A 15,604-nucleotide genomic window follows, 5' to 3' on the forward strand; every position below is an offset into this window, starting at 1 on the left:
TAGACTTTGTTTGAGCTCGATGATGGTTTGCCAAGGACTTAAACTGGAGAAGATTAATGTGTATCTTTTATTGGCTTCTGGCTACTATTCATGCAGTACTGAACTTGTGTTGGTTTGTGTATTTAATTAGCATGTAAGTATTCCTACGAGAGTGTGCAGAGAAGCATGGGGACGGCTAGCTAACTCCTACTAATGGTGTCTAATTAATTTGCCTTGTTTTGCCAATAAATAACATGCATTCTATTCATCTGATAGTAGGCTAAGACACCCAATTTTAATTCCAGATGGGCTAAATAGGAGTGTCGAACATGACACGATCGAGTTTCATTTGCTTGGCAGGGTGAACCTTACACTAGTTATCCATTAGATGACTCCATTGCAATCGCAGTAGCCTCAACGATGAAGGCACTGCAACTCCAGGTTATTTCTCCTTCCAAACAACAATAATGTTGCTCCCAAACACGAGAGGTGACCACGGTGAGGGGGACAGCGACTCGAGTCACAACGGAGGAGGAAGACGATGAAGAACTCAGCTCGCATTGATGGAGAAGAGGAGGAGAAGAGATCGAGCTCGGTTGCAGTAGTGAACGCAGTAATGGAGAAGAGGAGGAGAGGAATGAGAGATTAGGGATTTTAGGGCTTTTTGTGGAGGAGGCGGTAATGAGCAAAGTGAAATGGGGGTTTATTTTCTGATTCGGATCCGGATATGAATCCGGTACTCGACTAATATTCGCTCCATTTGCATATATTATTTTAAGTATTTAGCATTTAATAAATGCCAGTAATTATTTGGGGTACTCGGCATTTGTTATTGCCGGTAAATAGGTATTTCTAATTTTACAGGCATTTATAAAATTCTGGAAATTATTTGGGGTACTCCGACATTTGTTAATGCCGGTAAATAGGTTATTTCTATTTTTACCGGCATTTATAAAATGTCAAAAATTATAAAGGACATATAAGGTATTTTGCAATATTTATAAATGCCGGTATAATTTAGAAACTGCGATATTTTATGCATAATTAATGGCATTTAAGAAAATGTCACTCAAATAGTACCTGTGCCGTCAGCTAATAATAAATGCTGGTGAAAGTTACTATTAGTGGCATTATCAATCAAATTTTTTATAGTGATGGTTATCTTAGTTGAAAGAAATGAATACTCTAAGAATACCGCCCTCCACCGAAGAGCGTTTTCTTCCTATGAGACCTTTCTCCCAATTAGCTTCTTTTCCTCTTCCCATATTACTCTCTCCTTTTCTTTTCTAATCCTCGGTGGCTTCCCAGCCTACATTCTCTTCTTCCTCTCCCCCCCTGCCCCCACCGAAAAGCGTTTTCTTCCTATGAGGCCTCTCTTCCAATTGGCTTCTTTTCCTCCTCCCATATTACTCTCTCTCTCCTTTTCTTTTCTAATCCTCGGTGACTTTCTAGCCTACATTCTCTTCTTCCCATGCTCAAACCCTTCCTCTTCGGTGGTCTCAAGTTTCAACTATGATTTGAGGATTTAGGAACATCTTGGTGCCTTCTCCATTGGAATATTTACGATAGGTGGATTTTTATTTTCCCCTATATCCCGGGTTTATTGTTACTTTACTTTCACGACTTGCTTTGCCACTCTTATAACTAGTATATGTATCTGTGGTCACTGTAGCTAGCTTCCTCTTTGTGCCAACAATGTTGTGCATGTTTACTGTTTACAGTGGTTGTAACAGAGCCAGAGCCGCTGGACATCGGGCCCTTTGGCCTACAATGTCATCAGATTGTGTTTTGTAATGTAAAATCCCCTAAGTCCATTTTTGGGCTTCTTACAATATTTTCTCTTTATTAAGTTATAAATGATTAACTTGTACCAATTTCATCATTGGAACTACTAAAGCTCTTGACTCATAGACTCACAGTCTTTTCGATTAAGAAAAAAAAGAAGAGGAATAAAAAGGAGAGAGTATTTTTTGCAAAATAATTAGAAAGATTGGAACTATCGAGATTGTTTGTTAGGCAAAAACATATTACGATTTAGATCATTTGGTCGTGTCATCAGATGAGCATATCTAACGACTCTAATTGTGTGAGTTCCTCCTTGCAACATGTATGCTTTGGAATTGATGTAGGAATTGCAACATATATTTGTACATTTTTAGTGATATTTTATGACTACCGGTATAGCCTGCATTTCATGTGGTGTCACTGAGTTCCTTCTTGCAACATATATGCTTTGGAATTGATGTAGAAGTTGTAGGATAATAATATACGATCGATGTGCAGTCAATTTGGATATTTTATCTCAAAAATGCTACCTCACATGGGTCAATTTCACTATTTTACAAACGCAAAAAAAAAAGACCTCGTGTATCATGTATGTAGTACAAAAGAGATTCCCAAAGGATAAGAAGAGACAGGCGTTCATTGATTGGTTTATGGACAACAATTAATATCCAAACATTTCATTTCAAAATGGGTCTGATTCACACCTACGCTGATTTTCTAACAAAGAACATATTGGCACGTTGATAATTTTGCATGGATTGATATTACGTGGCGCCACGACAGCCTTGTTTTCCACTCTCTTGTTCAATTATTGCGACAATTTACAACTGATTAATTTGGGATCAATTGTACATGATAAATATATATATATATATATTAAATTTTTAGTACATCTGCATCAATTTGAATCCAAATCATTCTTTGTCGCATATGTGTAGTAGTTGACGGGAATAGTACGTCACACCTCACTGCAATAATTGAGCTAATTAAGAACACAGACGATAATATAGTGCTGTTAAAGATAGCTCTTGAGCTCGATTTTTTTTTTTTTGTGACTCTGCTTGATCGAGCTCGGTTCAAATTAGTATATCTATTTAGTTTTATGATATATATTAATATGCTGTAGCATAGCTTAGCTCAACCCCAACTAGTTTATAAAATAAATATCATCCCAAGTTCTATCCTCCCAAATAGTTATACAATTAATGCACGTGCCAAAGGTAAAAGCTCCTCTCCTCCCTCTATAAATACAAGGCCTCTCAATGCAACTTTGCATAGCCACAACACAATGGCAACTATTACTACTCCACTCTCCCTCTCCTCCCACCTCATCCTCGCGGCCATCCTCGCCCTCCTTGCACCAGCTTGCTTAGCCGACAACATCCTATACTCGGGCAGCAGCCTTTACGCAGGCCAATCTCTCACGGAGGGAAACTACCGCTTCTCCATGCAAACGGATTGCAATCTAGTGTTGTATGATTATGGCAATCCCATTTGGGCTTCGCAGACGTCTGGCCGCGGCTCCGGCTGTCGGCTCGACATGCAGAGAGACGGCAATCTCGTCATCTACGATGCCAGTAACAATGCTAGGTGGGCTAGTGGCACTAATAAGGGTAATGGGAACTATGTCCTTGTGCTCCAGAGAGATAGGAATGTGGTGATCTACGGAGGTGCATTATGGTCCACTGGCACGAATATTAGAGGGACTGTTGATGTTGTTATATCTAAGAACTCAACTGCTCCTGTTGTGGTTGTAGATGCTATAGCAGAAGTGAACAATAGGAAGATCGCCATGGTAGTCTAATTTAGAATGATGCTGTGATGAGCAGATGTTTTAAGATTATAAATAAGTGCTATTAGGCACGAGTATGTTAATCTAATTAATCTTCTGTACTGTGCTCAATTAGATTTGTTTACAATATTTCTTAACTACCTTGTCTAAAAACTAGCATTTGTTGGTTAACTTGGTTGAAGAATGACCCTGTCCATAAATTAGAGATCATTTATTTACGATTTATAGCCAAACACTACCTAAATCTATTATAATTAATTCCATGTTCAATATTTTTATGATATTATTAAACTATCATTGCTTTTTATATACATTTGCTGAAATTTTTTTTACCACAGACACCGTTGCAAAAACTTTTTTTTTTTTTTTTTCATTTTAAAGCTTCACTATAACTTATAGTGTCATTTATTATTCCGGCGTAGTAACTTTTGTTGGCATTTATTATTGGCTAGCGACATAGGTATGTTTGAGTAATATTTTCTTAAATGCCACTAATTATGCATAAAATACCGCAGCTTGCAAATTAGGATTTAGGATTTTATATCTATTGTTTGAGTCCAAAGAGTATCCTCTAAGTATTGTGGAGTGCACCCTAGTTAAGTTATGTTATGAAATTATATTTTTTTCTCCTATCTCTCTCTTTCTCTTCTTCTTCCTTCTTTCCTAACTTCTTATCAATCCTAACCTTCATTGGTTAGACCTTTCTCCTTATCTGTCGCGGCCCTACTTCTTCTAGGAGCAACCTCTTCTTCCCTTCATTCTATTTCCATCTCTATTCGCCAATATTCCCCATCCACATATCTCTTCTCCTTTATTTTCACTACCATCAAAATCTCCCTTCAATCTAAATAACCAACCCATCCCCATACCGGTTCGGTCCTTAACATATTTTAATGGTAACATGAATCTAATTGAGCTATAGAGATGTAGAATTGAAATTGTTTCCAGTCATGCTAAGATCTTTAAAATAACTCATATTCGTAAAAATAAGAAGTTTATTGATGAAGAATCTACTCACAAAATTGTGAGTTTTAAGTTGTTATCTTATTTTTCATAAATTTGGTAAATCTATTGATATTTAGTTTCCCTATTTATACTTTGTGTAGAATCAAATTGACGAGCTTGAGGCATAAGTAGAAAACGAAGAAAATGACATCATACAAGGTGATATATACTCCTAAGTTTTTGGAAAAGAAAAATATGGTCAAGTTCATGGTTTAGGTTTAGGTCCCTCCCCTTCTGATATATGGGGACCAAAACCTTCATTAGCAGCATGCATGAGAATTGCCTCAAAGTCTAAAAAAAAAAATAGATGAACAAAATCGTGTATTGAGAGAAAAATTAAATGTTATGACTCAGAAGCAAACTGATATGAAAGATGAGCTTGCGGAGTTGAAGACAATGATAATTGCATTTCAAAATAGATTGATTTAAAATGATCAAAGGGACACACCTGATGGTGAACATGTATTATACAACTACCTCTTTATAATTTATGTTTCTTTTTAGACCGTCACTTATTGCATGTTTCCATAATGATAGGGTTTTCATAATTTTAATGCTGTGCATAATGCATCAGGCGCAGAAGAACATAATTCATCGAAATCTAGTTATACTAATTCATCTTATCAAGTGATAAAATTAATGAGTTATACTCTTTTCTATTTTAATTTTACATTTTGTAGATTTAGATATCTTTCAATACCTTATTGCTTATTGTTTGTCTAATTGACATATGTTTTATAATATGTTGATACTTTTGTATTTTTATTTTCTTCATATAGCAAATTGTTATTCAATTAAAATATATAAATTTTTAATTTTGACTGATACTTTCAACTAAGAAGGCAAGAAAAGATCGTGAAGAATCAAACAAGGTAAATCTATAAATATTCAAATTTAAGTTCTTGATTTTATTTATACCATGTGTAATAATAATATAAATCGTATATAGAGTGGTGAAAAAAATATTTTAATATTAATTAGAAGACCTCACTTATCGGTGGCATATGGAGTGGTTTATAGTAAAAATCCCTCAATATTAGTTGGAGTGGAAAGACTTGGACAAAAATTTTGGGAAGTTTATATAAAAATAGTTGTCGCACCAAATGAGCTTTTAATAAGATGCCATAGTAATATGATGTCAATTGGAGATGCCACTATAAAAATAATAGCTTAGCCTTCTTACATGATAAAATTTTATACATTAAGTGATATTTTGTACAATTTTAGTGATATTTTGTGACTGTCGGTGTAACCAGCAAATTCTGTAGTGTCACGTGAAATCCTTCTTGCAACGTGTATGCTTTGGAATTGATGTACAAGTTGTAGGATAATAATATACGATCGACGTGCAGTCCATTTGGATATTTTATTTTTGAGGGTCAATTTCAATATTTTACAAACGAAAAAAAAAAGCGATTTCGTGTGTCATGTATGTAGTACAAAAGATTCCCAAATTCTACCTCACATATGATCTATGTGCAGTCCATTTGGATATTTTATCTCAAAAATGCTACCTCACATGGGTCAATTTCACTCACTATTTTACAAACGCAAAAAAAAAGAGACCTCGTGTATCATGTATGTAGTACAAAAGATTCCCAAAGGATAAGAAGAGACGGGCGTTCATAGAATGGTTTATCGACAACAATTAATATCCTAACATTTCATTTCAAAATGGGTGTGATTCACACCTACGCTGATTTTCTAACAAAGAACGTATTGGCACGTTGATAATTTTGCATGGATTGATGTAAAGTGGCGCCACGACAGCCTTGTTTTCCACTCTCTTGTTCAATTAATGCGACAATTTACAACTGATTAATTTGGGATCAATTGTTTAATATATATATATATATTAAATTTTTAGTACATCCGTATCAATTTGAATTCAAATCATCCTTTGTCGCATATGTGTGGTAGTTGACGGGAATAGTAGGTCACCCTTCACTGCAATAATTGAGTTAATTAAGAACACAGACGGTAATATAGTGCTGTTAAAGATAGCTCTTGAGCTCGTTTTTTTTTTTACTCTGCTTGATCGAGCTCGGTTCAAATTAGTATATCTATTTAGTTTTATGATATATATTAATATGCTGTAGCGTAGCTTAGCTCAACCCCAACTAGTTTATAAAATAAATATCATCCCAAGTTCTATCTTCCCAAATCTTTATACAATTAATGCACGTGCCAAGGTAAAAACTCCTCTCCTCCCTCTATAAATACAAGGCCTCTCAATGCTACTTCGCATAGCCACAACACAATGGCAACTATTACTACTTCACTCCCCCTCTCATCCCTCCTCATCCTTGCGGCCATCCTCGCCCTCCTTGCACCAGCTTGCTCGGCCTACAACATCCTATACTCGGGCAGCAGCCTTTATACAGGAGAATCTCTCACGGAGGGAAATTACCGCTTCTCCATGCAAACAGATTGCAATCTAGTGCTGTATGATCATGGCAATCCCATTTGGGATTCACAAACGCCTATCCACGCCTTCGCTTGTCGGCTCGTTATGCAGAGAGACGGCAATCTCGTCATTTACGACGCCGTCGATAATGTTAGGTGGGCTAGTGGTACCAATAGGGATAATGGGAACTATGCCCTTGTGCTCCAGAGAGATAGAAATGCCGTGATCTATGGAGATGCATTATGGTCCACTGGCACGGATATTAGAGGGAGTGTTGATGTTGTTATATCTAAGAACTCAACGGCTCCTGTTGTGGTTGTAGATGCTGTAGCAGAAGTGAACAATAGGAAGATCCCAATGGCAGTCTAATTTAGAATGATGCTGATGAGCGAATGTTTTAAGACTATAAATAAGTGCTATTAAGCATGAGTATGTTACTCTAATTAATCTTCTGTACTGTGCTCAATTAGATTTGTTTAAAATATTTCTTAACTACTTTGTCTAAAAACTAGTATTTGTTGGTTAACTTGGTTGAAGAATAAGGACCTCACCTCGTCTATAAATTAGAGATCATTTATTTTAAATTTATAGCTGAACATTGCCTAAATCTATTATAATTAATTCCATGTTTAATATTTTTATGATATTATTAAACTATCATTGCTTTTTATATACACTTGCTGAAATTTTTTACCTAGTACACTCTTTCAAAAACTTTTTTTTTATTTTAAAGCTTCACTACAAGAAATTTGACTTATAGTGGCATTTATTATTCCGACAGTCGAACAAATACCACTAATAGTAACTTTTGTCGGCATTTATTATTGGCGGCCGACATAGGTACTGTTTGAGTAACATTTTCTTAAATGCTACTAATTAAGCATAAAATGCCGCAGTTTCTAAGTTATATCGACATTTATAAATTTCGCAAAATATCTTATATATCATTTATAATTTTTGATATTTTATAAATGTCGGTAAAAATAGAAATACTTATTTACCGGCATTAATAAATGTCGGAGTACCCCAAATAATTACTGTCATTTATAAAATACCAAATGCTTAAAATAATATATGCAAATGGAGCGAATATTAATCAAGTACTGGATTCATATCCGGATCCGAATCAGAAAATGAACCCCCATTTCACTACTTTTATTTTGTGAGTCGAAAAGGGTTTGTTTCGACATGCTTTCATTGTGGCATTCTAGGGCATATTCGACCTCATTGCAATTTTTTACGAAAACCTAGAAGTGCTTTTATTTATGGAATGAAAACAAAGGCCATATGGGTTAAAAAAAAGTGATTTGAAATGTTATGTTGTGCATAAAACATTGAAAGTTTTAAATTCTGATTTGTGGTATTTAGACAATGGTGTTCTAGACATATGTTGGGTGATAATTCCTTATTTTCTAATCACGAAGAACATGAATGGAGAGTTGTGACATTCGGAGATGGTAATTCGTCCAGGGGTTCTTATTCTTGAAAATGTTCTTTATGTTAAGGGCTTGAAAGTAAATCTACTGAGCATCAGTCAATTTTGTGATGAAGATTATTATATAAAATTCTCCAAAAATGATTGTAATATTCTAGATCATGATGATAATGTTATATGTTATGGATCTAAAACATCTAATAATTGCTATGTTGTTGAAATTCACATAAACTGAAATGTAATAGTGTCTCTTTCGACATTGCTGATCTTTGGCATTAATGTCTTAGACATGTGAATCACAAAGAATTATTTATTCTGTCCAAACAAGAAGTAGTAAGAGGAATACCTAAGATGAAAGAAATGTCAAAAAAGAGTGCGGTTCGTGTCAAATTAGAAAACAAATCAGGATCTCACACAAGAAGGTAAATGCAGCTACCACTAACTGTGTGCTACAATTAGTTCACATGGACTTGATGGGTCTAACAAAAATGGAAAGTCTTAGAGGTAAACGCTATATATTCTTAATGGTCGATGATTACTCCAGTTATACCTGGGTTGTTTTTTTACGTGAGAAGTCTAAAACCTTTGAAGTTTTTAAATCACTATGCTTAAATTTGCAGAATAAAAAATCTACTACTCTAGTTAGGATTCGTTCTGATCATGGTAGAAAATTTGAAAATAAAATTTTTTCCATAGTTTGCGATTCTTTTGGTATTCAGCATGAATTTTCAGCTCTTATAACTCCACAACAGAATGGGATTGTGGAAAGAAAGAACCAAGTTGTGCATGAAATTACTAGGGTTATACTTCACGCTAAAAATGTTACACAAAGATTTTGGGCAAAGGCGGTCAATACAGCGGTACATGTGATAAATCGTGTTTATGTAAGACTAGGTACCAAAATGACTGCATATGGAATCTGCAAAGGTAAGAAACCTAGTGTTAAATATTTTTTGAATTTTTGATAGTAAATTCTATATCTTGCGTAATCGAGAACATTTGACTAAATTTGACACTAGAAGTAGTGATGGCATATTCTTAGGGTATTCTAATAATATCCTAGCCTACAAAGTATTTAATCTTGACACTTCTACTATTATGGAATCTGCTAATGTTATTATTGATGAATCCACTGCTGATATAATTGAACAAGAGTTTAGTTGTGACACAAATATATGTTGATGCTATTTTCTTCAGGGCAACGAGTCAATTTTTAGCTAAGGAGTTTGTAGATCTCATGCACAGTTATTTTGAGATGAGCATGATAGGTAAGTTGAAGTTCTTTTTGAGACTTCAAATTACTCAATGCAAGGCCTCTCTCTATGCAACTCGCATAGCCACATACAATGTGATGATCTAGGGGGTGAAATTTGGGCCACTTGGCACAAATATTAGGGGACTGCTAGTGTTGTTATATCGGAGAATAATTCTATTTATTAGGAGATAGTAGTGGTCCATCTAATTAATTACCGCCTCTATAGCTTTCCATTTCAATTACGCAAGTGTTTATGATGTAAAGTTTAACCACCACCTTTAAAAATCTTAGGATGGAAGAGAATGAGTGTTTTGATGATTTCCAAGTTGAGTGATCCGGTGAATTCAACTTTCAATCTAGGTGAGAGGATACCAGAGAGCAAAGTGGTCAGAAAAATTCTTAGGTCCCTTCTGGAACGGTTTCAAGCTAAGGTCAATGCTATAGAGGAAAGTAATGATGTTGATACCCTTCGAGTTGAACAACTTGTTGGAAATCTCCAAACTTATGAGTCCTCTATTCATCAACCTAGAAAAATTAACAGGATTGCTCTATCTACGTTCAAGATCAATGAAGAAGTTAGTGAGAAAGAGTGTGATTTTGATCCGGAGATGATGGTCTTATTTGTGAAAAAATTCGATAGTTTCCTCAAAAGTTCCAAAAGAGCTAATAGTAGTCAAACTACTCCCAAAACCTTTATGAAGAACAAAGTAGCTCAGAGGGTTCACCAAAGCAGTTGGAGACACTGGGATGGCCAATGCAGAAGCCTTCAGTTTCTGATTTGGTAGACGAAAAGGAAAGGATCCGTCACGGTGATGTGGGTCTAGAGAAGCAGAAGAGAAATACTTCAACCATTCAAATCAATAGTGTCAAACAAAATGGAAAAGCCAATAGTGAGGGGTGGGTTGTTATGAATGTAAAAGGTTTGATCATATTGTAAATGAATGTGCTAATCATAGAAAACGCAAAAGTAACGAAGCTATGAAAACTACTTGGGATGATTTTGACAATACAGATGATGATAATTTTCAAACTAAAAGCAATAATTTTGTTATCTTTACCATCTATTTTGTTATCTAATCATGATTTTGATTCTTGAGTCTTGGGCACAAGTGAGCAGGATTTGCGCGATTTTGCCTCGGACAGTGATATGGACCTACAGAATGCCTATGAAGAACTGTATAAGGATGGATGAATGTTCAATTTTTCCAGACTAAGAAAGGAGATGGATGAATTGTTGATAAAAACACAGCAATTGAGAAAGAAAATGACCATTTACTGAAGCAAATCACGTTATTAAAAGGGAAGTCAAAGTTGGATTAAGTTTTAAATGCTCAAGTCCATGGAAACGAAAAATATGATATTGGTAATAAAGGAAGTTCATCTAACGCAAAGACAATTTTTGTGACCGTAGATGGACCTACAGAAGGCCTATGAAGAACTGTATAAGGATGCTTACAAACTGAAAAAATCCAACCTCAAACTCATAGATAAGGTAAAAGAAACTAAAAGTAGAAGAGAGACAAGAGGAGTCTCTTCAATTTCTCAAGACTAAGAAAGGAGATGGATGAATTATTGATCAAATGCACAACAACTGAGAAAGAAAAAGACTATTTAATGAAGCAAATCACGCTATAAAAGGGAAGTCGAAGTTGGATTAAGTTTTAAATGCTCAAGTCCACGGAAACGAAAAATATGATATTGGTAATAAATAAAATTCATCTAATGCAAAGACAATTTTTGTGACTGCAGGTGGACAAGAAAAGTATGTGCTAGAACGTAAAATTGAGGCTAGACCTCCGGTAAAAAAAATGAATATCACAAATGTCGTTCACAATCAGATAAATCAAAAGTCTAAGAATATAACCAAGGTAAGAAGGAATAAATTCATACCTATATGTCACCATTTTGGTGTAATTGGACATATTCGCCCTCATTGCTTTGTTCTAAAATGATTTTCTGACAAAGAACATATTGGTATGATGATAATTTTGCATGCATTGATCAGCAGATCGATTATGTGGCGCCACGACAGTCTTGTTTTCCACTCTTTTGCTCAATTATTGCGACAATTTTCACTATTTAATTAATCCAAATCATCCTTTGTCGCATATGTGTGCTAGTTCACAGGAATGGTAGGTCACACCTCACTGCAATAATTGAGCCATCCATCTATTTGTTAATTAATATCACAGATGGTGATATAGTGCTGTTAAAGATAGCTCTTGAGCTCGATCTTTTTTGTCTTGAAATAATAATTGAGCTAAGTTAAACTCAGCTTGATCGAGCTCGGTTCAAATTAGTATATCTATTTAGTTTTATGATATATATTAATATGCTGTAGCATAGCTTAGCTCAACCCAACAAGTTTATAAAATTAATATCATCCCAAGTTCTATCCTCCCAAATCTTTACAATTAATGCACGTGCCAAGGTAAAAACTCCTTCCTCCCTCTATAAATACAAGGCCTCTCAATGCAAGTTTGCATAACCACAACATAATGGCAACCATTACTACTCCACTCTCCCTCTCCTCTCTCCTTATCCTTGCGGCCATCCTCGCCCTCCTTGCACCGGCTTGGTCGGCCAACAATGTCCTATACTCAGGCAGCAGCCTTTACCCAGGCCAATCCCTCACGGAGGAAAACTACAGCTTCTCCTTGCAAATGGATTGCAATCTAGTGTTGTATGATTCTGGCAATCCCATTTGGGAATCGCGGACGTATGGCTTTGGCTCCGGCTGCCGGCTCGACATGCAGAGAGACGGCAATCTCGTCATCTACGACGCCGGAAACCACGCTAAGTGGGCTAGTCGCACCAATAGGCGTGATGGGGACTATGTCCTTGTGCTCCGGAAAGATAGAAATGTGGTGATCTACGGAGGTGCATTATGGACCACTGGCACGAATTTTAGAGGGACTGTTGATGTTGTTATATTTGAGAACTCAACAGCACCTGTTGTGGTTGTAGATGCTGTAGCAGAAGTGAACAGTAGGAAGATCGGCATGGTAGTCTAATTTAGAATGATGCTGTGATGAGTGGATGTTTTAAGACTATAAATAAGTGCTATTAGGCGCGAGTATGTTAATCTAGTTAATCTTCTTTACTGTGCTCAATTCGATTTGTCTACAATATTTCTTAACTATCTTTGTCTAAAAACTAACATTTGTTGGTTAATTTGTTGAAAACTAAGGACCCCTCTCCATAAATTAGAGATCCTTTACTGACCAAACACTACCTAAATCTATTATAATTAATACCATATTCAATATTTTTATAGTATTACTAAACTATCATCGTTCTTTTATATACATTTGTTGAAAGTTTTTTACTACGTACACCCTTTCAATTTTTTTTTTAAATTTTAGATCTTGGTGTAGTTACTTACATTTTAGTTTAAATAGGTATATGTAAATATTTTTCTTAATTTAGAGTAGCTTATATGGATAATAAAAGTTTTAAAGAGTGCATATGGATGATTCAATGGTCTAAATCAAATTATTTCTTAAAAGAAAATTAGAAAAGAGGAAGCCTATTTATACATAAATAAATAAAATAACAACATATATCATGTATCGTGTGGCACAGAAAGATTCCCATCCTATAGGAAAAGACACGCATTATTGTTTTATCGACAACAATATCCTAACATTTGATCAAAATGGATTTGATTCACATCTATAGTGATTTTCTGACAACAAACATATTGGCACGCTGTTAACTGCATTGAGGAGCAGATAGTATAACTGGATTTGATCTTAATATCTGATTTTTAATCCATGTCAACTCATGCATTTAACTTCTCTAAAAATTTAAGTTATTAAAAACTAATAATATTGTTTACTGTTAAATATTTTTTATCATATTATACTTATATTCAAAATGGCTTTACCTTCTATATTTTAAAAAATATCAAATTAATACTTATAGTAAAAGCAACAGAGAAGATCGTACATAGAACAGTGACTTGGTCTGTCTAAATGCAAATGTTTAGTTTAGCCAACGGTTATATATGTAAAGGTCTTTGCATGCATGATAGTATTAAATGTACGATATAACTGCTTATATATGTATGTATATATGCGGTTGGCAGGATGAACCTTTGCGTTAATTCTCTGCTAGATGATTACATCGCAATTACATTAGCTTCAAAGAAGAGTATTTATTACTTTTAGTTGAAACTAAGATAGGAATATTCTGATCGACAACAAAGGAGGTGGTTTTCTTTAACATAACTAGAAATTAAAGTGACAAGAACGTTTTATTAGAGTAAAAGGTGAAGGAAAAAAGATATTATTATTTCCATCAGCTCCAAGAATTCCTGGGGACGAGTTACAATTTCGAAGGAGTAAGGTAGCTTCTCTTTCTCTGTGCTTTGTTGCATAAAATCAGATCTGATGTCATACTCTACAAAATCGGTCTCGTTTACTTTCTTCGCCGTAGCTTGCTCAGTTTAGCTCTTTTAAGTTCTTAAGATGTGAGATTATATGATTCTTGCTTACGTGATTAATAGATTTTGAGCACATAGAGTTGTGCGTGTTTGGATTTACGATGGTCGTAACTGAGCTGCTGGACATCAGATACTTTGGCCTACGACCTCATTTAGATTGTCTTGTTACGTGAAACCCTCTATATCCGTTTTAGGCCTTCTTACAATATTTGCATGACTCGATCGTAGCTCAGCACTTTATCTCCCCCTTTTTGGGGTATATTAAACTTGTACAAATTTCATTGGAATTAATAGAGGTCCGGACTCGTAGGCATTTTGCTCCAGAAAAATTAAAGGCAGAAGCAAAAGATGAGTACAAAAAAGAGTATTTCTTGCAAAATAATTGGAAAGTTTGGAACTATTGAGATGGTTTGCTAGCTATGGCAAAATAGATTACGATTTGGTGTGGGGCCGAATCTATTAGATCATTTGGTCGTGTCATCAAATGAGCATACTTGCCCGACTCTATTTAAATCTACTTTAATTAGGTGAGTTCCTTCTCGCAGCCTGTATGCTTTGGAATTGATGTAGAAGTTGTAGGATAATATATGATCGATGTGCAGGCCATTTGGACATATATTTTTATCTCAACAATGCATGCTACTTAATAATAAGAAGCCGATTTATATATGTAAAAAAAAAAAGGCATTCATGTACTGCTATGCAGTACGGAAGATTCCCAGACGATAAGAAGAGACGCGTTCAATTCATTGGTTGATTTTTCCACAACAATAAATCCAAACATTAATTTCAAAACTGGATCTGATTCTCTGACAGCGAAACATATTCGCACGCTGTTAAATTTGCATGCATTCAGGAGATCGATTCAGTGGTCCCACGACTGTCTCGTTTTCCTCTAATATTTGGATGATACTCTCTCTCTCTCTCTCTCACTCGATTTTTGCAGCTAAATTATTATTATGTTTTATCCTAACGGTTAAATCATCTTTATTTTTAAAGAGAAAATATTTTAATTATAGAACAATTTTAAACTTTTAAATTTTAATCAGTATTTTCCTCCACAAGTCATCTTATCCTATGGCCACAAGTCATCTTATCCTATGGCCAACTATCATTGCTCTTGCCATTTGTCACACTCTGACGATTGCGGTCACGTCAGATATTTATAAATATATTAAGTTTTGATTTTTTATTCAGTATTTCAATTTTATTTTTTTCACCATGATCTCAAATTTACGTGAAATTAAAGCCTAAAGATTCCTAACTCGTGATGCTATCTTTCATTAAAGTTTTACTTCTTTTTTTTCACAAATAGATTAATTTAAATCCCTTATTGATGATTTATAGTCAAACGCCACCTAAATCTATTTTATGGTATTACTAACATCATAGATCAAGCTCCTAAAAGAAAGAAGAACAGCTTTTTATTTACACTTCATAAACTCTTACTATTTTCTATATTTACTCACTAAACTTATTTTTTTTATAATACACTCTTT

General features: G+C 34.8%; 3 protein-coding genes across 3 annotated transcripts; all 3 read left to right on the top strand.

Moving 5' to 3' along the window:
- Positions 1-3,019: 3,019 nt before the first annotated feature.
- LOC140789921 (mannose-specific lectin-like) lies at positions 3,020-3,693 on the top strand. Its single transcript, XM_073139829.1, has one exon. It carries the CDS (start codon positions 3,053-3,055, stop codon positions 3,566-3,568), a length of 516 nt encoding a protein of 171 aa, XP_072995930.1. The 5' UTR covers positions 3,020-3,052; the 3' UTR covers positions 3,569-3,693.
- Positions 3,694-6,821: 3,128 nt separating this feature from the next.
- Positions 6,822-7,337, top strand: LOC140789153 (mannose-specific lectin-like). Its single transcript, XM_073138760.1, has one exon. The coding sequence runs from the start codon at positions 6,822-6,824 to the stop codon at positions 7,335-7,337; it is 516 nt and encodes a 171-aa protein (XP_072994861.1).
- A 4,819-nt stretch (positions 7,338-12,156) lies between these two features.
- Positions 12,157-12,672, top strand: LOC140789154 (mannose-specific lectin-like). The gene has a single exon (XM_073138761.1). It carries the CDS (start codon positions 12,157-12,159, stop codon positions 12,670-12,672), a length of 516 nt encoding a protein of 171 aa, XP_072994862.1.
- Positions 12,673-15,604: the final 2,932 nt, after the last annotated feature.

Source organism: Typha latifolia, chromosome 5 (genome assembly GCF_019914945.1).
Source record: "Typha latifolia isolate L0001 chromosome 5, TyphaL0001v2, whole genome shotgun sequence".
Lineage (NCBI taxonomy): Eukaryota > Viridiplantae > Streptophyta > Magnoliopsida > Poales > Typhaceae > Typha > Typha latifolia.